The following is a 16,317-nucleotide window of genomic DNA, read 5'->3' as shown; positions in this document are numbered from 1 at the left end:
CAAATCTTTAATAAAAGAAAGTACCTTCTTTCCGAATAAGAGTTTACACTGCTAAGAAATTACAACTAATTGCATTTTCAATTCACATTCTGTGTCAGCAGGGCCCCTCTGGGATGGTATACACTTATTCACCTCCAAATACAGCCGTGTCCTACCCTGCATTTCAGAGGACCATTTTTCCACATGTAAAGTCTTACGGATACACAAACGTCCACTAAACCAAAGTGTCAAGTTTTCATTGCAAGAAAGTAGCAGCAGTGTTTAAGGTAAGAAAGTTTCTGCTTTTATTGAAAATTTATATGACTCAGAATTGTAATAAATAAACAGATAACCATTTTCACAAAAAATGACAGTGCTATGTTAGAGAAGAAAATATTAATTGGACGGGGTTTACTCATAGTGGCAAGACAGAATTCTATTAATACAGAATAAATATTAAGAGCATTCTTGAACCAACGTTGAGACCCAACAAAATGCAGGAACCAAGCTAGATGTAATAAATAATTATCCAGAGAAAAAGATGGTGCATTCTAAGATGATAAGCCTGTCTTTGTAAAAGGATGCATGTCAATTAGTCCCATCCTCAGGCCTCACCTTCAAATGACAGGGCTTGTCTCAGGCTATGTTAAAAGACCATCCTCTGAGAAAAGCAGAGGAGAGGAACTCTGTTATCCTTATGGTAAATGCAAAACAACTGCAGAAAACCCCTATGGTAAATAGAATACAGTTTAATAAGTAGATTGAGTATGATCTAACTATAAAATTTAGGTAGCAGAGTGTTATGTGGCAGGACTGGAAAAAAAATCATTCATGATGCTTTCCTTACCCCTCTCTGAACCCCCCTCCCACCATCATTATGTTATTAACAACAACAGAAAGGTTTTCAATTTTTCCTCCCATCCAAAAGAAGAAGAAGAAGAAAGAAAATAATGTGGGGAGCATTTTTTTTCTTTTTCTTTTTTAACAGTTTCTTGAACACCCCCAATACCAAGTACTCACAAGGTGTCTGTGCAAATCTATTTCACATGATTTCAAGGAAATGATTAACTCACAAACAAATCTTGAAACAAATCTAATTTGTAGTTCTGTATATTATCTGGAAAGGTAAGAGAGGAAAAGGAGTGTTGGTGATAAAGAAGTACAATCCAGCCAAACAGAATGCTGAAAGTTTTAAATCAACAAAGAGTCTGATTTTTTCTGGTCTGGGGACCCAAGACGCTAAAACGTTGGGCGACATTCTGGTCCGCCCGCTACTGAAGAACACATTTCTCTTCTTTTTTGGCCATCTTGCCTTTGTTTTGCTCCAGAGTTCGCTCCAAATGCTCGTCTTCTTCTTCGGCCCTGGAAATCAAACAGGAAATAAAATTATTTTTCTTCGTTGAGGTCAGAGCAGCAGCCCCCTCGCCCACGCATTCAGAGCCCCGGCGGGAATCGCGCGCGTGGCCAGAGGAACTGAACTTTCCGCAAACTTCGCCGCCGCTCGGCAGGTGGCCGGGCCTCTGTACCGACCCCACGTCCCACTCACTGCTTCTCTTGCGCGTCCAGGTCCCTGACGAGCGCGTCGCGCTTGTTCACCAGGGCCACCAGCTCATCCAGCAGGAGCTGCTCGCGCCGCTTCTGGGCCTCGGTCTTCTGCCAATCTGCAGGGGCAGGAGACTCGTTACCCACGGGCAGGGCCTCCGCAACGCAGGCTCCCGCCCCCCTTCCCGCCTTTTCCAGTTTCCTTGTATTGCTCGGCACACTATATTATAGACTAGTATAGAATACACTTGCTAGTGTGTTAAGAGTCTGGTCGTTGTGAGGAATATTTCACCCCTAACACCAGACATTCTAAATATTTCCTGCAGACGGAGATAGCTGCGGCAGGGCTGGAATCTGCAAAAGAGGCCAGGTGTGAGCCGGGGGCAGGCGGGAGTTGCGCACCTGAGCCAAAGTGGGGGAGGGAGAGCTGGAAGTCCAGAAATCAGTGGTGGGGGAAGTGGGTAAAGGAGGAGGCAGGAAGCAGAGAAGGGCGATAAAATCGTTCGGAAAAGGCTAGAGAATCTGCCTGAGAACCTATCCTTCTCCCCCGCCCCCACTCTCACCCCAAACAGCCCATTCTTCGCTAATTTCCTCTTCGTTCTATTTTAGCAGTTGGATGTATCTCACACTGGGCGCCATATGCTTCACAAAAACTTTAAAAGTAGTGAATCGGCTAATTAGCATTTTTCTTTGAAGTAAAAAATAAATTTGCTCTGCAATATTACACTGCAGCTCTCGATCGCATCGCAGCCAGTTTTCTTTTGGAGAGGTTTGCTGGGTGGTTTGAAATCAAAGCACTTTTGTAAATGGAAAATTACATATTTCTTTTTGAAATCCCATAAATGTTGGAAATCCGATGGACGGTGCTCTTTCAGTGGGTGAGGACAGGTTTTTTTTTTTTTTTTTTTTTTAAGGTTTTAGGCCCCAATAATAAATTTTCCAATTTCTGCTGATCTAATAATTTCCTTAAGATGAGCAGCAGTTTCATTTAATTAAAAAAACAGGACCAAATCGAACATTTAAAGCACTTTTGAAACCAAAGCCAACTGCTCTCTGGCCAGACTGTAAGGGCTTGTAGCTGTCAATCAACCCCCATTCTACCCCGCCTCCCTCATTAGGAAGGTAAACAATGAAAAGAAGAAGTAGATGATGAGGCGATAGCAGAACAAATGAGGACCTGGAGAGAAACAGGACACCAGCTTAAAAAGAAAAAAAAAGAAAAAAAAAGAAAAAAAAGAAAGAAAAAAAACCCACAAAAAAACACCCACCCTTAGCCAATGACTCAAGCAGTGTAGCCTCCCACCCCTTCCCCCAGCAAATGCACTTTCCAAAAAACAGGAGAGTGCAATCCTTTTGGGTTTCTCTCTTCTCTCTCCATTGCCCTGGGCAATCATGTTAAAACTCACATGGCTGGTGCTTATTCAGATAAACCTAACAATGCACACCGCTGGTTACCATGTGAATCTTCACAAACCACACAAGAATGTGCTGGTTCAAATCCCCCCGACCCCCTCCAAAGCAAAATTTATTCAAGACAGCAAACTGCTCAGCAGCTTTATGAAAGCAAATGGTGCTAGAGGGAATTCTATCTAGAATTTACAAATTAAAAATTAGATGCATCATCATGCAATAAAGGCTAGGACAGCAGCAAAGAGCTACAATGATTTACTCTATTTTAATACTGTCTCTTTCATTATAGGCTCAAATATATATACACACACATATGTAACATTCTATATATTAGTTATCCACATTCAACACAAAACATGCAAATAAATACATTACATAACTGATCACATTACATTCTTATAAAAAAGCAAAATATTCTAATACATGGAAAGGAGTAAAGAAACTATTACTTCAGAAAGTTTTTTTCTGAATGTGAGAATTTAAAAAATAATAACAAAGAAACTACAAATCTGAAGGAAAGCCATATCCCTCACAGTTTTATTCTTTGGACTTAAATGAAACTGAGGTCAGTAATGCTAGGGAATTTTCTATTCTGGTTCTTGTTCTTAATCTTATTCTACACAGCAGATAAATTAATAGGCTCTTCAGGTTGAAAAGATCTTAAAGGTCATCTAGTCTAATTTCAGGTTACTGTAGTTCTAGAAATATTAACTCAGAAAGTAACCTGCTAAAATTTGGAAAAGATTTTAACTAAATTTTATAGTTATTAAGTTTATCAAGTTTTGATGAATATTAACCTTTCTATTTCCAACCTCAATAAGCTGTTCTAATTAAAAACTTTGATTTCTAATTCTTTACTTCCAAAACATTTTGATAAGAACTCTATCAACTGGAAAATAATTTTTCCACCATATGCTTAAAAATATATATAATTTAAAAATTACAAAAATTTTTAAACAAATAATTTAAATAAGACTAAGAAATATACTAATTAGTGTGAAGAACTGCAACAGACACATTCATTTTTCTTAATTACTCTTCTCTGAAGTTGATTAGTGACTTTTAAGACTTTAATTAATAAATTAGAAATATCAGAATTCATTAATACTGAAAAAAATTAGGCCTCTAACAACATGGATTAAAGAGAAAACTTACTTTTTAAACCTCTGTAATACCTGATAATTTAAAAAATCTTCACCTTTTCCTAGCTCAATAATGACATTTCCCATAACCATAAAAATTATTAAGAATATTTAGGTAATTTTGAACATTTCAATGTCATACTGAATCAAAATTAGAATTTAAAATGTTCCAATATAAATATATAGGATTTTTTTCATCCTATATATTTTTCATATTTTAAACTCTGTCATTACTATATTCATATCTGTATATAAAATACTAGTCAATTGTAGAGGTAATAGTTATGTGCAGTGAGTAGATTAGCAAAATTATACTTTTTATTAGCTTTTTATAGTGGAAATGAATTTTATTTTGCTATTAAACAGTAAATCCAGTAGTGCTGAATTTTGCATATATATATATACACACAAACACATATTTGAATGTGTGTATACATATATTTGAATCAGAATTTGGGAGATTAAACTATTTTGATAATTTTTTAAAACAAATTTTAATATTACCTTTAAAACTGGTCAAGATTCAGTTTGATTGTATATTCAAATCTCAATTTTTTAAAAAATTCCCTTTTAAATAGTTTCACTTAGATGTACTGTAATGTTTTTAAAACTTGCATGTAAGTTTATGTCACCTGATATGCATTTTAAGAAAAGATTGCTCACACAAAACACCAGTCACAGCTAGGTAGCTACACTGACTTTGGCTTGGACAGACTACAATGTGGGTTCTGATTAAAGATTCCAGTGTACTTTTGCTATAAAAGCCATATCTTCTGGCAACAAATAGGATTAAGTTTTGATGCTGCATTTGAGCCAAAGTATTGAAATAAAGAGATTCTGTTTATGTCCATCTGTACCGAACTGTTTCTTAATTTTGAAAGCTTTTTTAAAATATACAGAGACAATTATTCATTCCCCAATTCAGTTTATTTGCTGAGGTTGATAATTACTTTGAAAAAAGGCAAGAGAAATACTTAAAAACATGTTAATATAAAGGACCAAAAGTTCTTGTAGTAAAATCTTCAACCTTGTCATTATAAATAAGCCTGGTACTTTGATGAAAATTAACGCTAGTTTTGTAAAGAGCACATTGGGGGACTGCAGTCAAGTCTTATCTTTAGTTCCAGTCAACTAGCAATCCTGAAAGAGTTTGCATCATCATCAGAGCAGGCCATTTGATAGGATTCTACGGCTGCACCTAATCAATCTGTGGAAGACTGTGGCTGTGCTGTGTAACAAAGCTAAAATAGATTTACAAATGGGGTTTTAGGGGATAAGCTCCTCCACAGGATTACATATTGATTTTAAATATAAAAAGCTTATCATATAAACCATAACTACAAAAATAGTGAACCTATGCATAAATCCTTTTAGAGGAGCACCCACTTCAAACTCTAAGCCAAGAATAAATCAAGATGTACAAAATCCTAGAGAAGATCCATTTCTTGTGCAGAAAATGAACATACCACCTTCTAAAAGCCCACCCCAAATGTGTGCAGAACTGAATTTATCTTTCCTGAGGGGGCATTAAATAATCTGGAACAAAAAATTATAGGAAACACATCCAAAAGATGTTTGTTAGCTTGGGGATCCTACAACTTAGCTTTAGTAGAGTGAAACTCCTGCTATTAAAAAACACCTTGGAGGGGAAAAAGGGGGAGGGGGGAAGACAGGCCAAAGTGATTATGGATTCTCAGAAGAATAAGTGTACTGAATATTAATTTTTTTTACTCTCAAACCAACTTGTTAATATTTCTCTTATTGTGCTATGGCTATTAATACTGTGTGCTTTTCTCTTAGTGAATGGTTTCAGCAGCAGATTTATTTGAAAATATTTTAGTTTATTACTAAAACCATCTTCTGGCTACTAAGTGGAAGGGACAGGAAAAGAAAAGAGGAATGAACTTTAAAACAAAAGAAAGCCAAATAGACAACCAGTGTTGCCCATTTGTATGTTTTTCTGTGGTGTTTTTAACATTCCAAAAGGCTGTTCAACTACATGTGTGTCCATTCTGAGGGCTGGTGCAGAAGACACTGTCTTTAAGGCACTGATCATTATGAGAGTTAGTACCTCTCTAAGACAGCGCAGCCCACATATTGCCCAGGCTAGTAAGACAGGCCTCGCTCCAAGAAAGTGTCTTTATCTATAATCAACAGGCGGCTCCTTTTCTCAAGGCTTTTTCTGTCCCTCAACCAGCAACTGAAACTGGTGGAGAGATTAAGTCAGTCACATATGGGACAATGATATTAATTAAAAAACAAAGCAGAACAAAAAACCAAAAACCTTAAAACTGTATTAAAGATTAAAAAAACATTTTTTTACCTTCCAAAAATATGACTTTCTACAGGTCTTCCATATGTACAAGATCAGGCAGATAAAATGATAGGATTGTTTAACAGTATAAATCTGGTACACAGGGATAGGATTTCCAATGAAACTGGAATCTTTTCTAGATACTGTGACCCTCCCTTTAAGACTTGTTTTTGGAAATAATACTGGTTTTTGGAACAGAACCAATATCCATCTTTAAAGTGTTGTTTCAAGTTGTGTTTTGGGGATGATTTGACTTCTATACATCAGAGGGTAGGTAAAAAGAATACTCTATTGAGTGTAAAGTATAATTAATCTATAAAGAATAGCCAGTATAATAAGTGTTATATTTGCTGTACCTGTTTTTCAACTATTTCACTTTCCAATTTCTTTCAAAACCCTACTCTGACTACAAGAATAATACCAAGAGGAAAAATAACAGTATGTCTTGTATACTTTATTTCAATGGTACAGAAATTTTTAAATAATTTTAACAAATTTTATAGTTATTATCAATTATATAATTTGATACATTTGGATAGCCATTTGAAGGAAATTAGTTATCTGAAGTCTTATAAGTAAATCTGATATCTAAATGAGGATATACAAATGTCAATTGTATTTATTAAATAAGATTATCGATATAAAAGTAAAAATAAAATTTCTGTAAGATAATAAGATACTATTTTAGGTAAATTGCATGCATTTTATTTGATAAAAGTATTTAATAAGATATTTTTAAAATATTAAGGTTTCCCTTAGCTTGCGAGTAAAAACTTAACCAGTTTCTAAACTAATTAGAATTGACTTATTATAGATGAGGTACCTTATCAGGTGAAGAACGAAATTACTATGGACAGTCAATGGGTTAAGAGGTCAATATAGAATAGGAAAATCAATTTGCATTGATTAGACAAAAGGTCCATTTTACTGAGCTCAGAGGATTAGCTTTTAAGCAGGTATCTTTGAACTATAAGACATTTTTCAACTGAGAGGTATAAGGAGGACAGCATTATAGAACAGCTAAGAATTTTAAAAAATAATAATATATAGTAAACACCATAGTTTAAGCTAGCCAGTGTTTACTGATATTATGAACCATGCTTAGGATTACCATATAATTCATTTAAAAGCTTAATGAAAAGTGTGAAAGTGTTTCATTTATCTCTGATGTCAATCTTTATCTGAATATTCACATAATAGCAGGTGGAATCCTAAGAACTATAGTAGGCACAGCAGTGACTTATTTCAGTGTTGACATCAATGAAATATTAAGGTAAAATTTAGAGTCTGAATATGAAAAGTCAAATGATAAATCTTTCTCAAGCCTCCCCAGTGGAAACAGTTTTAAATTGTAGGTCAGTAAAACATAATTAAATCCATTAATTTCTTATTTTTCCATTCTATGGAAATTTAAACTTATTAAACCAAAAGTTAAGACAATTTTGTGCTGAACAGCAATGGTTATATGTGAATTAGGGTGTTCAAGTTTATATTGCTATAGCTTTCTGCCTCTAAGGCATTTATTTGGAATTCCTGTAGGTCCCTAGTCAGACAAGACCAGTGAGACCTGATACGTATTACATTCTTAAATCTCATTGACAACTGACACCTCACATACCTCATCCCACATTTCTTACCTTCAATGGCTAGCATTGCGCGCAATTCCCGGTTCAGCAGCTCATACCGACGTTCTAAGTCATGCTCTTTTTCTCTAGGCAAGTTGCAAAAGTTCATCAATATGCTAATTACTAAATCATTAAACACTTAAAAAAACCTTTAGATTACATTGATTTTAGAACACATAACTGACTTTTCTCTTTAACTTTAAGCTACTCCAAACAAATGATATACAAATCTAAAACATTCCTCAGGTAGAATATTTACTAGTGCCATTATTTTCCTCCTTCAATTCTGAATTGCAAGAAGTATATTTTAATCTGTGAAGTAGTCTCATTGTTCAATACTTCTTGTACTAAGTGCAGGCATAAGGCTATTTTGTAAAATAATTTTCATAATTCATAATAAACACTCTTTTGTCCAAAGCTTCATGTAAAAAGAATATAAGAACACAAAAATACCAGTACAAGTTTAATGTAGAGACAATTTAAAGATCTTGGATTAGTTAAATTTTGTGTTTCTTCATAACTCTTTTATCAAGTTCTGGCATGGAAGAAATTACAAAAGTTGCAATGAACTTCACTAAAATAAAACATGTAGGCCTGCTCATTCCCACACTAGGTGGCACACTATAAGAACAGTGCCGGTGAGCAAAAGGGAACAAGCAGTAAGTTCTCTACTGAACTAAATGCTGAAGATTAAGAATGTTTAGTTATCCTAGTCTCTACTTTACCTCTAATTCTTTCAATACTAAAAAGGGTCATTTCTGTTTAAGTCATTAATCTTTTATTCCAAAATTTAGGGTACTCACCCACAGAGTAAAAATGCCCTTTGTCCTTATTAAGAGTTATTTTATTCTCTTAACTCAAATTTGATGTTAAATGGACTTCAATTTTATTTCTCTCTCCTTTTAACCCTCAATATGAACCAAACCTCCTTTTTTGCACAAGTGATTTATTTCTTAACAAAAATTGTTTATATCCCTTCACCTGTTGTGATTATACTATTGTTTAAATATATTTTTTTACATAAAACATATTGTAAATTCTAGGAAAAGAAAGAAAATTTAAGACTAATAAAGATGACACCCTAAAGAAGGCAGTAATAAAAAAAACATAAGATATATCAATGTAGCAGGGAAACAAGCATAGTCATGAATACTTACAGAAGAGATAGCTGGTTCATTCTCCTTATTAAGGCATTTTTTTTATTAACTAACATAAACCATTCCTGCATCATTGCTTCTTCTTCTTCTGTGTTCCTCCCTATAATTTGGGAAGATTTAGCCCTTATTATATGACATTTTACAAGCCAAATCATAGTAGTTTAGTGAAAGTTTTTTTAAACAGGAAAAATACCATTTTAGCTGCCCCTATAGTATATATCAGACTGTTTATACTAACAAAAGATTAAAGCACAACACCTGAAAAAAGAAATCAATATTTAAAAACTCATAAACTAATCTTCCAACACCGATATAATTCAGCATGAACAATTCAGTACCCCTTAACATACCTACAGATCATATTAACACTAGGAACAGTCAACAAAGTGTTCCACCTTTTAAATCCTCCCCAGAGGCTGACTTTGTTATTATGCTTCAATGAGGAACTCATAGTGGTGACAGACATATGGTTAGGATAAAAAAAAAAAAGGAAAAAGGAAAGAAAGAAAACATTTTAAAAAATCATTATGAGAATTATAAGACTAGTAGGAAGATCAGAGAAGTCCAGATTTGATGTGAAAGCCTTCACCTGTAACAATTTGCTTTTTTTCTTATCTTCCTCCCCCAAAGTAAACTAAAGATATATGTGTATAGGCCAATCTCATTATCCCTAATAGAGTACCACTTGCAAATTATTAAATACATTGTGAATTAACAGGTTACCAAAAATTACCTTTAGCTATCCGTGAAAAACACATTACAATGAACATATAACAATGATCAGAAATCAGAAAACATTTTAACAAATGACCTAAACAGAGAGACAATCTAAAATTTTAGATTTGAAATTACTGACTGTATACAGGATATTAAAAATTTACTATCTTTAATGCACTTTCCATCATCTCTAATTGACTCCACCAAAGGCCAATATTTGAGGATTATAATACAGTGTTGCATATATTTGAGATTGTTCATGTAGAAGGTCACAATAATACTTAAAAAAATATTATTTTCTTCCACCTTCTTCCTTTGTCTCTCTTCAAATTATACCTACTCAATTTTTACAGTTCTTTGACTTTTTCCCTAAATTTTCCCATAATTGGTTTATTACTTTTCTAGGCCATTAATTAATTCTTCAATCCAATTTCAATACAGAATTCATAGAGTTAAATATATAATATCGAATTAAAAATCTCAGCTAAGACTATTATGTCCTATCTTTTATTTTCTTTTTAAATGAGATATTTTCTTTTAAATTTCAAACACACTACCAGTACATTTAAAAAATTCAAAGAATACAGATACATAATCGAATAAAAAGTCAAGTTTTCTTTTACCAACCCTCCCCTCCTCAACTCCCCAGTCCACCTTTCTTCCACAGAAGCAATTCCTATTACAGTTTAGTGTGTCTCCATCCAGACCACATACATAGTTGTGTCTATCATACAATATATACACCTTATCTATAGACACATAAAGGTTTCTTTTCTTTAACATAAATGAGATCATATTTTATATTGCCCTATGATTCACATTTTTCATGCCATTGGTATATCTACTTCATTCTTTTTAATACTTGCATAAAGTATGGGCAAACCATAATGTTTCTTACAATTTCCACAATAATAGAAATTTTAAGAAGATATTTTTCAAATGAAAATAGAATATAAGGAACTCTTCTGTGTCCAAAAGATTAAACTTATATTTCAGAGCTTCCCTGTAAAATAGGTAAGTGTTGTTCATCATTAGGAAGAATAGTGAGGATATGTGCCTTCATTAAATGCTGTTAAAACTTAGTGACATGAAGCAGACTTAGGACAGATTCTTTTAGAGTCGAACAAGTCTTTATTGTATTACAGTATTTTTAATCTCTCTTTTAGGGTAGCTAGTTTTGTATTCACTTTGGACCATGTGATGTCTTGACACTGGTCATGTGATATAGGCTGCGATAGGCACAAATCCCTGGGTAGCAACAAAAGAAGAAAGAGTAAAAAGAAAAAGCTGAGAAAAAGCTTGCAATTTGGAAAAAGGCCAATTGTACCCTGGTGAAGGCCTTTTTGATCAGTGAAATGACACATGTGTGCAATATTAATAGGTATAGATTTTGATATTTTCTGATTGAAGACTTAATGCTTGTGTTCATAATCTAAGTGACTTCTAAAAATTTAGATTTATTAAAACTTTGTTTTGAGTTTAAATTAACCTATAATTGAAACTTTCAGGTGCTACCAGAGGCAATCAGCCTACTCTTAAATTAGCATCATTTTCTTCAGTGGAAGACTGCTTCCTTGAGAATAAAAATATTGATGTGATACTGTGTTATTTTCAGTGTAGCTCATGCCTATAATTTCTAGGTAAGAATAAAAGATCTCCCTCTCCTACTTCTTAGAAATGATTAATAATTTAATTGTTTCATATGACAAAAGGAAATAAATAAGTCTAGCAATAAGAAATATTTGAAGACACATTATCCTTGGCAAACAATGTTATATAGATTATTTACATTAATTACAAAAAACATACTTGAGGATAAATAAATTCTGTATCACTGAGTCCTTATCTGAGATAGTGATGGAAATCTATACTTAGCCTAGTAATAAAAAGATTAAATTGTCTTTCAATACAACATTACACTATTGTTCTTAGGGATTTAAAATATTTTAAATTTAAAAAGCTTTTAAAAGCCAGTAAGTTGAACCATTACAAATTAATCCTGACTTTAATAACTGGTTAAAGACCCCTTTAGCTTTATAAGTAACAAAAAATATTAAAGCCTGTGATCACAGTGAGCTTTTCTCATTTCTCCTCTAACCATTTGTTATTTAATCCAATACTAGTAATCCAATTTGTCCATCAGACTTTTAAAGGGCAGAATGCAACTTCCTCAGCTTAGACACTTTTCAAAGTACAATATATTTTTCAAATGAATGCTGGATGTTTCATTTTTCCCAACTGTTCCTAGCTCTAATGCATGAGGAAAAAAAAGAACAAGATGAACATTGTTCATACTGATTAAGTAAGAGCTCATTAAAGAGCTGTCAGTGCAGTACTTTGAATATGCATGAAGCATATAATCAGATCTAGTACCGTCACTAGAGGAGAATACGGTAAGTACAAAGGATTGATTTAATTACTTAGAGTGGGCTGTGGTAGTAAAGCAGTCTTGTTAGTGCAAAAAGAAAAGGAGGTTGTATTCTGGCACTGTTTGAAAAAAAAGGCAGTTTTAGCTTCTGCCACAATACCTAATCTCAGCATAAAAGCACTTTACATTGTAGCTTAAAATGAAGACTGTCATTATTTAATAAAATGGCCATAAATCATTTTTATCTTATTTAACCTCACCTGGTTAACTACCTCTCATTCAAAATTGCCTTTAATTTGTAATTACAACTACATTTTTGTCACTAAAGAGCCAATACTAATACATTTTTAAATCTCAATTTTTTCAGTCTCATGAACTGAAATATTCAAAACATATACTATTGAACACCATTTTTGTCTTTATTTTTTTATTTAATGTTACATTAAAAAAATATGAGGTCCCCATATACCCCCCACCTGAAGACGATTTTGAAATAAAAAATGACAATATTACAGTACACAGTTACTAAAATGTGAAAGCATAACACAGTGCCTTATGTTTCTTATGAATATACTACCAATAAAGACATTAAAAGCAAGATATACTGCTTATATTTATCATTTTAAAGTATTGAATAATTAATACAATCTCCAGTAATATTTCTCTATTTTGTCTCTTTAAAGATTATGTTTTATTTTGCTTCCAGGAATGGAACATCTTTTCTGACATCACAATATTTTAATATCAGTTTTTTTTCTTTTATTCATTCATGTAATAATTTGTACGTGATTTTTACTTTTTTCATAAGCACAGTTTTCAGTGTGTTTTAAAATGAATAAAAGAAAAATGTTAAAAACCTGCAATTATGAATATTTATAAAAACTGTGTACTAATCAATATTTCCTAATTAATCTTTTACCATAAACATACTAGCTATTTAGAAAGATATAGTATAGACAGTGAATTATTATATAAATGCAAAATAAAGAACAATACATTTTAGCTGAATAGAAGATGAATTTGGTGGGAAAGGGATTAAAAATACCTAGATGTAGGCTGCTTTTTGTAAATATGAAAAAAAAAAAAGCTTTTCCACCATAATAACATTATGGGTTGCTGAAATCTTGCCATAACCTTGTAGCGGGGATGGCTGATGAGTGATCACGTGTGGCCCTTTAAAAAATCAAACATAAAAACAAAAAAGCTGTCACTAAAAAGTGGCCTGATGCTGTGAGTACAGAAATATGACCTTCAAAAGACATAATATATTACTATAAAGAGATACTTAAAGGCATCCAACTAACTGGCACTAGATAAACATTTTATAGCAAATAGATTTATTTAATGGGTAAGAAAAATAAACTTACTGCAGTTATGTAGGGTCATGGAGAAATTGACTCAAAAGCCAGCCTTATAGCAGAGCTCCACTGTCCCAGTTTCAGAAAGTACTTTAAACTTAGCAAATAGTTATATTATCAAAATACATTTTACTATATAAGCAAATAACTGATAAATGTTTCTATTCTAAGAGTATCCTCAAATAGCAATCAATATAAAATAAATTCATAATTTCTAGTGATGGTCTTAGCAGTAATTATCTTAATACTATGATATATGATATAGTTGATACATACATGATGTATTTTTTTATAGTATTAAGAATATAAATTTTGGGAAAAATTCTGTTTCCTCTTGTTGAATAAAATAAAAAACTAACACACTCTCAAAATAAGCATAACTTTTATTTACCCACTTGGTAAAATAGAATGTGGGAGAGATTTGAGGCAACAGCTCTCCACAGTAACTTCTGACAGATTTCTATACATGTACTTCCTACAGGAGGAAGAACAGACTACTTCACCAAAGTTTTGCTCAAAAAACTTATACATAAGAAGCTATTTCTAAAGTTTGAAAATTATCAAGCAGTCTTCTTGTACCAACTCCTCAAAAGGGTCTGAACAGCCTTTTTATGCCAATATTCAGTGCTAGACTTCTTAGAAGGAATACTAAACACAAAATTAAGATAGCAAGAAAATAAAAATAAAGCCTTGAAGTAGTCCTTGTTGGAAAATTAAAACTGATGAAATTCTTTACATTTACTTATACCTAAGTGTTTTTAAAAAATACTCATGGGATAGTGTTGTACCCATAACTTTTCAGTGCTAAGAGCCTTTAAAGGTATTAATTTGACCCATATTTCAGGTAATGCATGACTATCTTAACTATCAATAGAAAGGTATTCTATAGTTAAAACACTCAGAATTCCCAAAATAAATATATTTATTTTAATATATTTAACGTATTTTATAAAATGGTATAGAATACAATAAGTCACTTTTATAGGCACCATTCAATTGAATAAGCTACTGTCTACTTGGAGAATCAAGTACGTATCCTTCATTTGGGGGGTACCTGTGAGCCACTCTTATAGATGGATGGATGGTTTGGCACCCCTTCCAGCTCTCCTCTCTCTTGAAGCCCCCTTTGGACTGTGCTTGGCAGACTCCTCTCTATCACTACTGTCCTAGAGCCTTCTCACAGTCATGTCATGGGAATGACTCAAAAAGCGGCTCTAAAAGCAAAATAGATTTCAGTGTAATAGATGAACACCAACAGTCAAATAAGTTTATTTCTTGTAAAGTTTTAGTGTAGTGTATTTCTTGTAAAGTTTCTAGATTAATGTATTTTAAGAAAAATATTTTAAACATGTATATATAGGTAAATTAAATATTACGAGACATTCTTAAATTTTTATATATTCAAGAAGATCAAAATTTCTGGGGGGAAAATTTATGGGGAGATGTTCTCATTGGCAAAATAGGGCCATTTGGGCACAAATGATACTTTCTTATTTGGTGACCTGGGAGCCCAATCCATAATTTTGGTACTTTATGGAAAAAATACTTCACTTATAAATGAATTTTAGAATAAAGACCTCTTGTAAGTTAAGTACTACCTTTATAAACGTTTGTTTACATTAATTCTGAGAAGTTCCTATGGATAAAACTATAAATTCTGGTAGGGACAATGATAATTATAATTGATAATAGTCTAATTTCTGTGATTAGTTAGTTCAGTCAATTTTGAATATGATACAAATAAGGTGAACACTAAATATGACTAAATATGACTTTTGTTCAGTTCAGTGTGAAAAAAATTTTTTGACCAAGTCCTTGGATTTTAGACTAATTACTTAATCCCTCTAACTCTCAGTTTCACTAGCTCTATATTTTTAAGGCTAATAAGATTACCTACTCCATATGGTTGTTATAGGAATTAAATGAGAAAATCTATATAACCAAGTTCTTAATGTAGTACCCAAGACTAAAAATGCTAGCCATGATGATGATAATGAAAAGGGTGGTGTGCAGCACTGAGTCAAGAAATGGAGATACAAAGGTGAATAAGATGTGTCCCTGACCTTGAAAGGGCTCATAGTCTACTGTAGAGACAGACATATAACTAGGATATATCTGGAGGGAGGGTAAATTTCTAAACAACTCTATGAACACAAATTATATATACATATATATATATTTTAAAGATTTATTTATTTCTCCCCCCTCCCTCCACTGTCTGCTCTCTGTGTCCATTTGCTCTGTGTACTTCTGTGTCTGCTTGTATTCTCATTAGATGGCTCCAGGGACCAATCCTGGGACCTTCTGGAATGGGAGAGAGGCAATTACTCTCTTGCACCACCTCAGCTTCCCTGTTCTGCTACGTCTTATTTTCTTGCCTCTGTGTCTCTTTTCACGTCATCTTGCTGTGCCAGCTCTCCACACTGGCTGGCACTCCTGCCCAGGGCAGTGCTCCTGCATGGGACAGCACTCCATGTGGACCAGCTTGCAGCACAGGCCAACTTCCCTTCACCAGGAGGCCCTGGGTATCTAACCCTGGACCTCCTATGGTAGATGGGAGTCCAATTGCTTGAGCCACGCATGCTTCTCCACAAATTATATTTTTCATCTCTGTTATTTATAATTAGTTTATAGCTGGTATGTCACTGGTCATAAGCAGGATAAGTGAAAAATGCAGGTGAAGTGCTCTAAAGCCAAGCCTGTAG

At 33.3% G+C, this 16,317-nt stretch overlaps 1 protein-coding gene across 17 annotated transcripts in view; it reads right to left on the bottom strand.

Moving 5' to 3' along the window:
- Window positions 1–260: 260 nt before the first annotated feature.
- Window positions 261–16,317, bottom strand: part of EHBP1 (EH domain binding protein 1) — a 524,220-nt gene continuing 508,163 nt past the window's right edge. For all 17 annotated transcript variants that reach the window (XM_058278659.2, XM_071208862.1, XM_058278647.1 and 14 more), the window contains 4 exons: window positions 9,170–9,269; window positions 8,025–8,098; window positions 1,526–1,640; window positions 261–1,341 (listed from right to left, as the gene is read on the bottom strand). In XM_058278659.2, the coding sequence (XP_058134642.1) occupies window positions 1,251–1,341; window positions 1,526–1,640; window positions 8,025–8,098; window positions 9,170–9,269 (380 nt within the window). In that variant the 3' untranslated portion in view covers window positions 261–1,250. The remainder of the gene's footprint in view (window positions 1,342–1,525; window positions 1,641–8,024; window positions 8,099–9,169; window positions 9,270–16,317) is intronic.

The sequence above is a fragment of the Dasypus novemcinctus genome, chromosome 17, assembly GCF_030445035.2.
Source record: "Dasypus novemcinctus isolate mDasNov1 chromosome 17, mDasNov1.1.hap2, whole genome shotgun sequence".
Taxonomy (NCBI): Eukaryota; Metazoa; Chordata; class Mammalia; order Cingulata; family Dasypodidae; genus Dasypus; species Dasypus novemcinctus.
This window is presented reverse-complemented; position numbering and strand designations above follow the sequence as displayed.